The 12,941-nt window shown below is 35.9% G+C and overlaps 1 protein-coding gene across 3 annotated transcripts in view; it reads right to left on the reverse strand.

Annotated features, from left to right (window-relative positions):
- Positions 1-12,941, reverse strand: part of HACE1 (HECT domain and ankyrin repeat containing E3 ubiquitin protein ligase 1) — a 53,885-nt gene that overhangs the window by 20,702 nt on the left and 20,242 nt on the right. For 2 of the 3 annotated variants that reach the window (XM_037391372.1, XM_037391374.1), the window contains 4 exons: positions 10,704-10,950; positions 4,060-4,397; positions 1,095-1,163; positions 311-398 (listed from right to left, as the gene is read on the reverse strand). In XM_037391372.1, the coding sequence (XP_037247269.1) occupies positions 311-398; positions 1,095-1,163; positions 4,060-4,397; positions 10,704-10,950 (742 nt within the window). The remainder of the gene's footprint in view (positions 1-310; positions 399-1,094; positions 1,164-4,059; positions 4,398-10,703; positions 10,951-12,941) is intronic. The other variant, XM_037391373.1, reaches the window with a different exon arrangement.

Genomic DNA, 12,941 nt, shown 5'->3' on the forward strand with positions numbered 1-12,941 from the left:
TAAAGCTCAGTCTATTAGAAGTGCACGAACAGATTTAGTAACAGAAAGTTAAGTCTGTTTAACTGAAAGTTGGACTTGTAAGACATTTAACATTGGTCATCGCAAATAAGACTTACACATGTATTTTAAGGAATTACAAGTAGAGAAAGATGGCTGCCATGTCCATTTAATCTGATCTTTCAACATCCCAGATTCAGAAGCACTGGAGGCCACATCTTCCACAAATGGATTTTTTAAAAAATATTATTTTTAAACAAAACACCCTCTTTATATTCATTGAAGTTGTAACTTAGCATCTCCAGACACTTACCTGAGCTTTTATGATGTGCATAAATCTGGACATTAGTTCAGGACACTCAAGAAGAAAATGAAAGTGATCAAAAATTATTTTGGGATTTCTGAAAAAAAAATATAAAAAAGAAAAAAATTAGGTTAGAGGCCTGTTAGTCAGAGATCTAACAATGTTTCATGATACACAAAGCCTTCATAAAGAGACAATGCTATTAGTCAAACAGAAAAGTACGAACAGACTCTTCTATTTCATAATGTTTTCCCAACTCTTGTTTCCAAATTATATTATATTACCTTTGAACATGGAGGATTACAAGCAGCAATGCAGGCAGAAGCAAGATTATAAACTAGGTAGTCCCAGAGAAACTCTAGAAAACAGTCAAATGTACAAAGATGGTTTAGACTCCTTTAAGAAGTCATTAAGTATAACACTTTTGAGGAAGACTGAAAGTTTTCATCTGCCTCAAAAAGGAAGGCCTTATTTGGAACAAAGATGAGGAAAGAATCCATTAAGGAAATTATTCTGTTGCTCTGTGAAAGAGATTTTGTTCATGAAATATCAGAATCTTACAAAAGGATCACTTACATATGCAGAAGAGCTCATTTAAGCCAGAGCTCTGAATCATTAATATACATTCCTTTGAATTTGGCAGGACCGTTAAAGTGCATATGGCACATATGTCACAACAATAACCTTAAAATGCAACTCAGTACAAAAAAATAGGAGTGTTAATTTTTTATATTTTTTTTTTGGGAGGGGGGGGAGCGGAGAAATGAGAAATACTGTGTTTCTTGAAGCTTACCGGTTAACAAAACACTTAAGGACATCATCGTGTTTACAGACAAATTCTATAAAACGAGGCGATGTCATCCTGTTCAAAAATCATAAGATGCTTTTGGTTAATGAAATTAAAAGGAATGTGAATTACATAAATTGTTGTGGGTTTTTTTAATAAAATACTATGCAAATAGAAACTGATGTTTAACTACTCAATCATGAAATTAAATACTCAGCAGCATTAAGATTTCACAATAAACTAAAACAAGGCAAAAATGTCAATAATTACGAAGTCCAAGCAACCTGACCACTACATGTTATTAACTATATGAACACGAAAAGCTTAAACTAATGGACATACACATTTCTCTATTGAATCCTTCCAGCTTTCAATACACTGGAAGCACATACATGGAAGGATTGATATTATATGCACAATATACACAATATTCTCATTGTTCTATATTCTTGTTCATTGTATAAAATTCCCACCATGCACCTTGTAAATTGTGGTGAGGAAAAGAGCCAGGAAGAAATAACATTACAGACTTGGCAAACTTAATAATGGAGGGCAAGGTGATATTTAACAGCTGTGCAAAATAACAAAATTACCTGCCGAGCAAGTGTCTCATACATTAGTATGAAATTTTATTTTCTCTCCCATACATATCTGGACAACAAGGGAAGGATTAACACGGGTGTAAGTTTTACTCCATTTATTTACATTTATGTTCCACATTTTAAAAAAGAGAATTTTTTAATTAGGTCTTTTAGCTTCAGCAAAAGCTAATGAATACTTGCAAACAAGAATAAAATCCTCTCATCAGGTGCCTTGAGAGGCTGTGAAAAATAGTACTTTAAAAAGTCCAGGATAGCAATCCTAGAACTGTTCCTGTTCCCCACAATTTAGACAAGAGCTGCTCATTTTATATAAAATCTAAGCTATTTTCCTTCTCTCCCTTACTGTTTTGAAGGAAAAAGTCTTACCATATCCTTCTCCTCAGCCCCACAAAAAACAAACAAAATCTTTCAGAGACCAAATATGAACATTTTAAACACACTTCTGGTCTGAGAGATGATCTAAAAGTATTAAACAATTAAAAGAGGCTAACCTGAAAAGAAATTAACTCTCTCTACCTGTAAATTGCAACATATGGTGAATAGCAGAAAGAAAGAAAGAAAAAAAAAAAAAAAAAAACCTAAACCACTCATCAGTTTTGATGCTGAAATCTTGGAACATTGTATTTCACTATACTAACAAAGAATGTCTAGATTAAATACCAGCATTTGCAGAAGAAAATCAATGACAGCAAGTGAAAGAAAATAACCTTAATATTTCAGATGTTAACCAGCATGAAATGCCATCTATTGTATGAATATTAGGAACCATGGAAAACTATGAGCTCAGTTTACTCTCCTCCATTAAACATAAAGACACTCAAATCTAAAGTTTGAGCCATTTTAAATTATTTTGTCTGAAAATGTCATTTGTTATCATTTCAAATGTTATTTGAAGATGACAGCAGTACTGAGTTACACTGTTGTGCCATTTACTCCTATTAATATGAAAACCTCATTTAAAAAAGTAAGTCTTTGTACTTCAACACAGTTCTGAAAAGCCCTACAGCAACACAGAATTCAGGTGTGCTCTGCATTACTGTTCTGCATCCCAGGGAGTTCTCCCAGTCACTATCAAAGCAGTTCTTACTCTCCTGTCTTCTATGGTAACAACTCTGTTAAACTTAATGTAGTATCCATGGGAGTTGTCCCTAACCTTTAGTGTAAACTATGCATAGGGACAGACCCACTGGGCAAGGGCCCATCAGCAAGTCACCTGGACACAGGGAGACAGTCACCTCTCCAACTGAGTTTTTGTACAGCGATTGATGGAAGGGAAAATGTACTTCACTTTATATATATATATGTTTCTGCTATTCATTTGGCTGCTGTAAATAGTACTTTACTGGCATTTTATATTAGTAAGGTTTGATGGAGATAGAGGGAAATGGCTAAACAGCAGTTCCTTTTTCAAGGTACAGTAAAATTAAAAGTGAAAGTATTGAGGTGCTTGTGGAACACGCTGATCCCCAAATCATCTTCCAGAATGTCCACAGAGGATTGTGCCCCAGACAAACAGTACTGGCCAACTTGAAAGTTTTTATTCCACTCTGTTTGACAGAGAAAGAAAAACCCATACAGTGGCTGGGAATAACCAAGAGTTGTCATGTAGTGGGAACCTTGCCTCTAAGCTCCTCAGGAAGCTTGTAATACACCATACTTGCCTAATTGTTCATTCAAGAGGGTCAAAGGATCCTTTTCTTGCAAGTTCACAACTATCCATAATAATCTTGGACAAAGACCTCATTTACAGTGGATGCACTTTTTTTCTTTTTAAATCAGAAACTAATGGTATTACATTTTACCTAAGCTGTAGTACCTGTTCCACACAAAATTATGTTTGCCAACCTGGGACATTCCAAGTGAGTATTAATTTGAGATTTAATTCTCCTTGTTATAAATTTCTGTAATATAGCCAAACAAGTTTTGCCACAGCTGTCATTTTCATACACAAGATAAGTCACATTTTTTTTCTGAGCTTACAGCTCTTCTTGTTGGATAATCACATTAAATTCAGAGATAATTTCACATTAAGAAGAACCAACAGCAAGAACAGCTAAGTTTCAAGAGATCAAAATTACATTACCTGCAAGTATCCCACATGATTACAAAAGGCCCTCAGACACTCAATACAAAATATGTGCCAACACATCTATGTTCACAGGCAGCAGCACTACGGAAAATTTGCTGTGCTGTTTGGTGCCATTAAAGCCAGGAAAAAAAGCATTCAAATAATTGAACTAGTGAAAGCAGTAAAAAGCATACCCTTGACTGTTACTAGTATCACCTGGTCACTACCAACATTCTTCCAAGAAAGCATGTATGATTTCACAATGGTAAATTTTAAGTACCAAACAGGATCTTCTCCTTACCCCTGAGGCATCTGACAGGAGCAGCACATATAAAAGGCTTGAATGACAGCACTTAGCCTGTTTGCTGTCATGGAGATAACATCCTGGCAATCAGTGCAAGCTTCCTGCTTCCCAGCAACATCATACGTTTTCAACTCGCCAGCATCAGCAGATAGCTCTTTTCTGCCTTCAGTTCCTACAGCGGCAAAGGAAGGCGTAGGAGCAGTATCCTGGTGATCTGGTCCTTTTTGCTTTAGTAAAATAGAAGTAATGTTGGCAGAGTCCCTTTTGTTTTTCATCAGCTCTGTGGCTATAAGAACAAGCCATTCATCTAGAGAATGCCAGAGCAGTTCCAGCGGCTGCAATAAACACATGCAAAAACAGACCAAAAAGGAACATGTTGACATTAGATATTAATAACGTGATAATCCTCTTAAGGCAAATAAAAATGCACATTTACAATCTTTAAATGATCCTTTAGAAGTTATGTTAGCAATGAGTCAAACACTCAAAAAATTATGTACTTGTAGACACAGAGCACAAAGAAAATTTCATATAGAAGGAAAACAATCAAGCAGCAGACTGAATAAAGATAAAATAATTTAGAAAGAGTAAAACACTGAACTATTTAACAGAGTCTGACCTCAAGGTTGTTACATAACACACTACTACCTGACTGTAGCAGTCAGGCAGAGAAACAATACTACGCACACTGAGTTTCCAGAGTAAGAACGTGTAGTTCTTTAAGGCACTGATCAAAGAAGGTCCCTCTATGAGGTACATGGAGTATACTCCAGACAACACCACTGAGACTCAGAATCATGCAGATACTAGTAAGATGTGCTTTATGCATAGTGTAAGCTCATATAGCTCATTTTGATAGTACCCCAGATGTCTCAGGGTAAGGGTCACTAATATCTAGCTTTATGAAACAGAAAAAAATATCAGCAGAATCACATATCCATTTTTTACAGCTGTACATTTATTTAACAAAATGTTGTGGTTTAACCCCAGCCAGCAACTAAGTACCACACAGACACTCACTCTCCCCTACCCCCAGCGGGACGGGAAGGAGAATCAGAAAAAGCTGAAACTCATGGGTTGAAGTAAGAACAGCTTAATAATTGAAATAAAGTAAATCATAGTAATAAAAACAAGTGTAGTGAAGAGGAGAAGGAGAGAGAAGAACAAAACCCAAGTGGGGAAAAAAAAAAAAAACCAACACAAGTGATGCACAATACAATTGCTCACAATCTGCAGACCAATGCCCAGACAGTCCCCTAAGCGGCAATCGGCCCCTCCCGGCCAATTCTCCTGGTTTATATACTCAGCATGACGTTCTATGGTATGGAATATCCCTTTGGCTAGTCTGGGTCAGCTGTCCTGGCCCTGCTCCCTCCCAGCTTCTTGTGCACTCGCTTACTGGCAAAGAGCATGGGAAACCTAAAAGTCCTTGACTTTAGGTAAGCACTACTGAGCAACAACTAAAACATTAGTGTGTTATCAACATTATTCTCATACTACATCCAAAACATAGCACTGTATCAGCTATTAAGAAGAAAATTAATTCTATCCCAGCTGAAACCAGGACACAAAGTTGCTCTTTATTCACTACCACCAGCTTAAAACCAATATAATTGAAACCTGGTACAATTCCATCATTATGCATTTGCTCTGAGGTGCTGACCTACTACAGAGGAGAGAACGGGCTGAGATACCTGTGGCTTTCTTATGAGCATTTCAAAAAAATGCAAGGGTTGACTGTGCTATCCCTTAATGGTGTTTAAGGGGACTACCGTCTAGTGAGTATATGCATCCTATGGAGAGGCAATTCTGACTCAAGTCCTTCATAGCATTCCCAAAGACTGAACTTCTAAATGCACTCCTTTTCCCATATATTACTGTTGCATCAACATTTTTCACCAATTAAGCATTCAAAGACTTAGCAGACAGAAAATTATGCTCTTATCTTCTGAAGTTGCCTTTAAAAATTAACAGCTATTCACAGCACACTACCAGAAGTCTACGCTATCTAGAGTGCTGTCAGCGCATCTCACAGTGACACACTCTCAATACACAATAAATTACTTCCCGTAAAAGCTGTGTATATAAAAAAAATTCTTGAAATTTACCATTAAAAAATTTACCACCATGCTCCCATTCTTCCCCAGTAAGAATTCTGGGCAAAGACAACCTGATCTCTAAGAGTGGTAAGCTTTTCTCAATGTACTGTATGACACTCACTTAATTCTTGTACTACTAGTGACCACGTTTCTCTAAATGGTGATCTGAATACCTCCAGTGTAGGTACCATTTTCTACATAAATGTCTGCCATCCAGGATCAAGTTAGCTTCTTTCCAAGACCTACCTGGCAGACTTTCACCACAAAACATAATGTAGAAAAACTGGTTAATGGAAAATATGATTCACTGAATATATGGAAGAATTAAAATGCAGTTGTGTTCTCAACATGTAAGTTACAAGAAACTAGGTAGTCACTTACTAGAATACTAACACATAGTTTTCTTCTCCCAAACTTTTCAATTATTACCTTGCCAGACACCATTTTTCCACTGATACCTTGTGTTTTATCTTTTATTCCCCACAGACTTAGCATGCCTTTCAGAACTTTTGCAACTAGTTTTTCCAAAGCTAATTTTCCACAGATTCTGATCACAAACTCTTACAAAAGTATAGATAAGCATACAGACTTCAACATTTCACTTGCTTTCTAGTTTAATTTCAGAATATAAAGCACTCCTCTAAATATTGCCCACTACCTCTGTATCTATCCATGGCTATCAGCATTTTAAGTTAGCATCCATGATCAGACCTTTTCAAGTGTAATATGGACATACTCAATCAAACCATTAGCAACATTTTTTCAATCTACAAGTCAGCTTTCTTCAGTCATTTCTTACCATGAACAACATATTAAACAGAAACCTCCACTCAACCTTCAGTTTTCATATCTCACACTTCAGAAAAGTTTCTCTGGAATCACACACCTGAATCTTGATTGAGTACCAAGCTTTTTACAGCTGCACACCTCATCTCCAAAATGCAAGGATTTAGCATGCTTTCTAGATCCCTTCTTCAGCATCTAGAAAGAAAGACACTAGAAACCAAACCCATACTCAAACTGCAACATTGGAGCAAAATCTTTGGCCGGGTGAGAGATAGCTAATCTTTTAAGACACAGAGCGCATAAGACTGCTAATCCAGGATGTGACTGTGTCACAGCAGAAAAGTCAATTCCATTTAGAAAAGTATCTCAAAGAAAGGAAAAATGTTACAGGCTTCTGAACTTTGTTCAACTAGACAGAGAGATTTTGCAGCAAGTTTACCTACTACGTGATCACACTGAACAGCAACTGGTAGAGGGATACATGGAAAAGTGATGAATGTAAACCTGGTTAAAATTACTATTGATACAGTTCCTCATTGGTAAGATCTCATTTAAGTTAGTAGTAACTTGTTTCAAGAGTGGGTGTTGAAATTTGGTGACTATTTTGTTCCTTGCAAGATCAGTACAACTGCACATCTTAATTAGCTAGTGTTTCCACTTTTAAAACATTCGGATAGGCCTCAACTGACCAGGCCTGTAATTAATTACATACAGAAAACTGAGTAAAGCAAAGATGGCCCTATGACTTTCTTGTCCTTGCCAAGCAATAACATTCCTCAGTAGCCTTAGATCAAGATACACTCACATTTTCAATCCCTTCCAAGCTAGATTACAGTGACAACTCTTCACAATGAGTTCAATCAGTACACAAAAACAGAAAACTTCAACATACAACATTAAGAAAAAAAGTCAGAAGAAAGTTTTTCTTCATTTCTTATATTGGATAAACAATGTTTTTACACCAGCTTCTTAAAAGGAGTTACTAAGTACATCTTTAAAGGTTGTCATGCAAATTATCTATTTGGACCTAACAGGAGTGTGTTCAGACAGAAAGGAAACAATGCCTTATACCATGCGATAAGGCCTGACAATGTTCCTCCACCTAACGCACAAGTGTACTGCAAGACAGAACTCCTATCACTGCTACCCTCATTCCTCTCCAGATAAGTTTCTAGTTCCATTCTTGGGAAAAAAAAAGAAAAAAAAAAAAGGCAGTATTGAACAACACATTAGCCTCCCATACAGTAAAAGAAAGACAGTATCTAGAGGTCTTCACTCACTCAAATAAACAGCATTCAGAGAAGTGGGGGTGACCTGTACGATTTTCTTGTGCTTTGGAAAGTATTCAAGATCTCCTCACATGGGACATGAACCAGCAGCCTGGGAGACTTGTTTTCCCCATAAAACCTCTATCAAAATTCAAATTATCTACAACATTTATTCCCACAACTGAATTGTAAGATCAGCAGCAAATTCCAACTTCAATACAGACCTCAAATTTAAAATCTTTAAGTTCTATGTTGACTTTTTTAATACAGATTTAACTATCATTTTGGAGCACCAACCTCTGTGGTTTCCTTAATAGCCTGTACTAAACATTTACACAGCCTATATTCAACAAAACTCAAATAAAACAAAAACCAGAAGAGGAGTTCTTTGGCACTGACCTGCATGTCCCACACACAAGTACTGGTACCAATGAAGATGTACAACTGCCAGGTCTTCAAGTAGCCTCCATACCACTGTAATAATCTAGATATAGGGAACTTCTCTTCCCTCCTCCCAAAAGGCAAAAGGGACCATCACAACCATGTTTTCAAGGAAAGGACAAAAAAGAAAAGGAAAGGGAAAGCAGAAATAAGAGAGAACAGGAAGTCACCCAACTGACTCAGCACTGTGTCTGATCTCCCACTATCCAGTTACGATAAATTCAACAAAGCACAGGCTAACAACCACAACTGAAGACTGAAGACTTACTTAGCATTGCCAGACCTGTGTGCATCATTCCCAAATGAGAGTAAGATCTCATCAGCAGTTTTGTATTTTTGAGTTTGAAATTTAAATCACTCTTTAAAAGAATCACAGAGTCGGCAGCGGCCCTAATGAAGAGCTACCTCCTTTTTAATAATTTTAAAATAAATTAAAATAATAGCGATAAATATTTTTAAATAACCCTGAAATTGTTGTTTTGTTAGCTAATGTAACAGTAGTATGTATTTTGCTCATTTATTAGAAAACATAAATGTTGGTTTTACACAATTAAGAATTACTGGTATTTTCTGGAACAACCATGCCAGTTGTGTAATGTATGTCTATTGCACAAGAATTAACTCCATACTTACATGAGAAACAATTCTTTCAGCATACAGAGTAGTTGGGGCACACAGATAAGTGATTCTGCTGAAATACAACTTCCTTCAAAATTTGCAATTGAATGGTTTTGTTTGTTTTATATTGAATTCTGAAATGATCTGGAGTTGAAAAGCATTGAACACTTTTTTTGGTTTCCTTTTGGGGCTATGAGCAAACACAAAATGCAAGGAGATGAGAGCAGCTACTCCTAAAACCTTAAAGAAAATAAGGTAGCAGAATATCTCACTGCAGATAGTTCCTGTATTTTTAACATCTGCTTGTTATTTGGCCTTGTAAGTTTAAATCATTTTTCATTAAAACTGTTAGAAAATGCTGTCTTTAATAAAACTATTCTTGTGATTTGTGGAGGGCTTTGTTTTTTGAAAATGGAAATTTGGTTAAACTCACAATGTGCCAATCTAATATATTTTAGTGAGCAACTAAAAGACAGTTATTACACTGCACACTGTACAATATTTTAACCACAGTGTTTTTCATTCTCAAGCACTAGTTTATAGTCATTATATAAATCATTTCATTATTAAAACTGTATTGCTATCAGAAAAACAAACATTTGTGCTTGTTTTCTAAATAGTCTAATGCTTTCCTTCTTTCCAAGAGAAGAAATATAAACAAAAACTGAGCTACTTAACTAAATATATCTGGAATTAAGGGTATCGTCTTTCATGACATTGTTGATAAAGCTCTGTCTTAAAAAGTCATTCAGTTTTTGTTTAGGTGCTCTGAATAGTATGTCAATTATATACCCACTGCACATTAAGTGGTGTGTACGAAACCGGGACTGCTCCACACAAAGGTAAGCTATAATTTTCTACAGAGGGATTCTTCACCCAACAAATATAAAAAAAGCCTTCAGAAATAAAACATCTAAATGGCAAGCACCTAAAGCAAGTGTTTGAAAACAGCTATAAATCAATAACCTTGCAAGGGCAGTAGTAAGCTAGTATGTTTCAAAGCATGTAATAATAAAATTCAAGAACAACTCAGGGAAAACACGCCATGGTCACAGTGAAAGCAATGAACAGATTAAAAATTAAATTATTTCCATTTATCTTGTAAAGCTAGGTAAAACTGAATGATCATAACTCCCAATGAATCTCCAAATATAATTCTGAAATTACATTAACACAATCTATTATATTACCACATTTTGAGACTACTACACTCTTAAATAACATAGTAGAAATAAAACCAAAGTTTATGAAAATCAATTGGGTAACTAAACTTTCAACATCTAATAAACCATACATTAAATAAGAAATAAACAGAAATCATAAGATGATATGTACATCAGTGGTTAAATGAATCCAGTGGGAAAAAAATAAGGACGAGGAAAGAAGTAGGCTTAACTTAAGAAGGGATAGGGACATCAACCAAACTTACTTCCTGTTCATGAGATGTCTGATTAATGAATGCATGCTTTGTGAAATTCACCTCTTTAACGTCTATCTTCCTAACAACATCATATACTTTTCTGACCTTGAACACCTGACTTCTTGGAGTTTTATTTCCATTGTAGCCCATGTCATTTCCATTACTGGGAGAGGATGGGCCAATGCGAAAGACATGGCAAAATATCCTCACGATCCTTAAGAGACTCTTCATTTGAGCTTCATAATTACTTGACAAGCTGGGGGAAAAAATGGAATATTTAAGTTTCTTTCCTAGATGAAACAATTTACTATATTAAGGAGTAAGCAATCTAATGGCAGGGTCTGACACACAATGCCGAAAAAACCCTAAGCTTTAAACCCTAATGAATTTTAACTTTCATCTCCTGCACCAGCACCAAAAGTCAAATATGAGCACTATAATTTTACTAACATGTACTCATAATTTTAACAAGAAGCGAAGTTAAGAACAGCAAATTCCAGGTCTTGTAAAATACTTCATTTGGTTTTACACACATGTACACTTCTTATGACCTGCTGGTAAGAAGTTCAGCTTACTACAGTAAGGACCTAAACATATAAAACAAACTGGGATATCCAGATGAAAATGCTTTTCAATCCAGAAAAGATAGCATTCTAATGGTAAAAGTGCATGATCATGAGATATGCTGCCACAGCGCATCCCCACCTAGCTATTATCCTAAATGCCCACTAACTACCTCAAACAGACAAGGGATCAGGATAAAGATGCCACTTTTTCTACTAGGGAGGAACATCATCTAAAAGCATCTACACAAAAGCACCACTATGTTATTTATTTATCCAATAAATAAAAGTTTTATGTCTTCTTAACTGAACTGGTCAGTGTGGAATATGAGATATTAGTGAGTTCATGTACAAGCAAAACATCTTCACTGAATTCAACTTTGTCTTCTTTCCTTAAAACTCAAGTAGTAAGAATTCTTCTGTCTTGAACATATAACAAAAACTGCAAATTAAAACTTTTTCTACAGAACTCTACTCATAAATGCAAGCAAGCACATATTTCTATCCTTAAAGTACTTGCCAACTTAAAAGCACACTTTCTAACTATGATTGGTATAGCCCAGAGAACTGGCGTCTTAGAGGATGCTGTAAACCTCTGATACAATTAAGAGTCTGTTAATTCACAAATCTGTAACATAACTAGTTGTAACATCATAGTACCTTTATCATGACCTCACTCTCTCTGTGAATGGTATGGGTAAAAACAAAAGACCTGTTTGTTTTCAGCACTACATTTTAATGGCTGCCAATGTAATGTTAATTTTTAAAAGCCACATACTAAGAATTTTACCAAACTGATACACAATGTATGAATTTCTTGTCACAATCTAAACAGACAAACCAGAGAGGTTTTCAGTAAATGGAGATATGAAAGAAACACAGAGTTAAACAGTGCAACATTAACAACATTAAGTTTTTAAACCATGTAAAAGAAAATCCCCTGACTAAAATGCTGTAATTATATTACCAGATGCTCTGGTCACAGCCACAAATTAGCATTTGTAAAATCTTTGCTTATATATCAAAAGAATCTATGAATACAGTAAGTTAACTTAAGTATTGAAAACCCAAACATTTTGATTTGAGGTTTATCATCCCTCAGCAGCAGTGTTTTCCTGGTGAAATTCAGTTTAAATCTCCTGGTCTCCAGGAAGAGGACCCACATACAAAGGAACACCTTCAGGTGCTTTTAATAGTTTACTGAAGCTTTTACTAGCACATTTGTAAACATTCAGCTAGGCCCAATCTGCACCAGCAAGACCAAGTCACATCACACTACAATTATTTCTTGGAAAGAGGAAATAGATGATGGAGGTAATGCTAACTGAACAAGCTCCTTGTTGGTATTCAAGGCAAGTCCTCAGGCAGAAACTTGGTGGCAATCCTGGCTACCTGCTAGAAGCATTACAAAAAACAACTTTAGACACCCTTGAACCAACCAAACAAACCCAACAGCAACCGGCTGCGGGTTAGCACCCAGAAAACTAACAGTGATAATACTAATTCAGCTATGTAAGAGTACAGTTATTGGAGGATTTCATGTACAGAGTGCATTTTACACATTATTTGTTGGGAGGAGAAGAGAGGAAAGAGGCCCAAGGTCAGAGGGTCTATATTCATCCTTGGTTTTAGTAATAAAGGAACTCAGAAATACTTAGTTGAAGCAGATATTGAAGCCTCTGAC

This window comes from Falco rusticolus, chromosome 6, assembly GCF_015220075.1.
Source record: "Falco rusticolus isolate bFalRus1 chromosome 6, bFalRus1.pri, whole genome shotgun sequence".
NCBI classification, from domain to species: domain Eukaryota; kingdom Metazoa; phylum Chordata; class Aves; order Falconiformes; family Falconidae; genus Falco; species Falco rusticolus.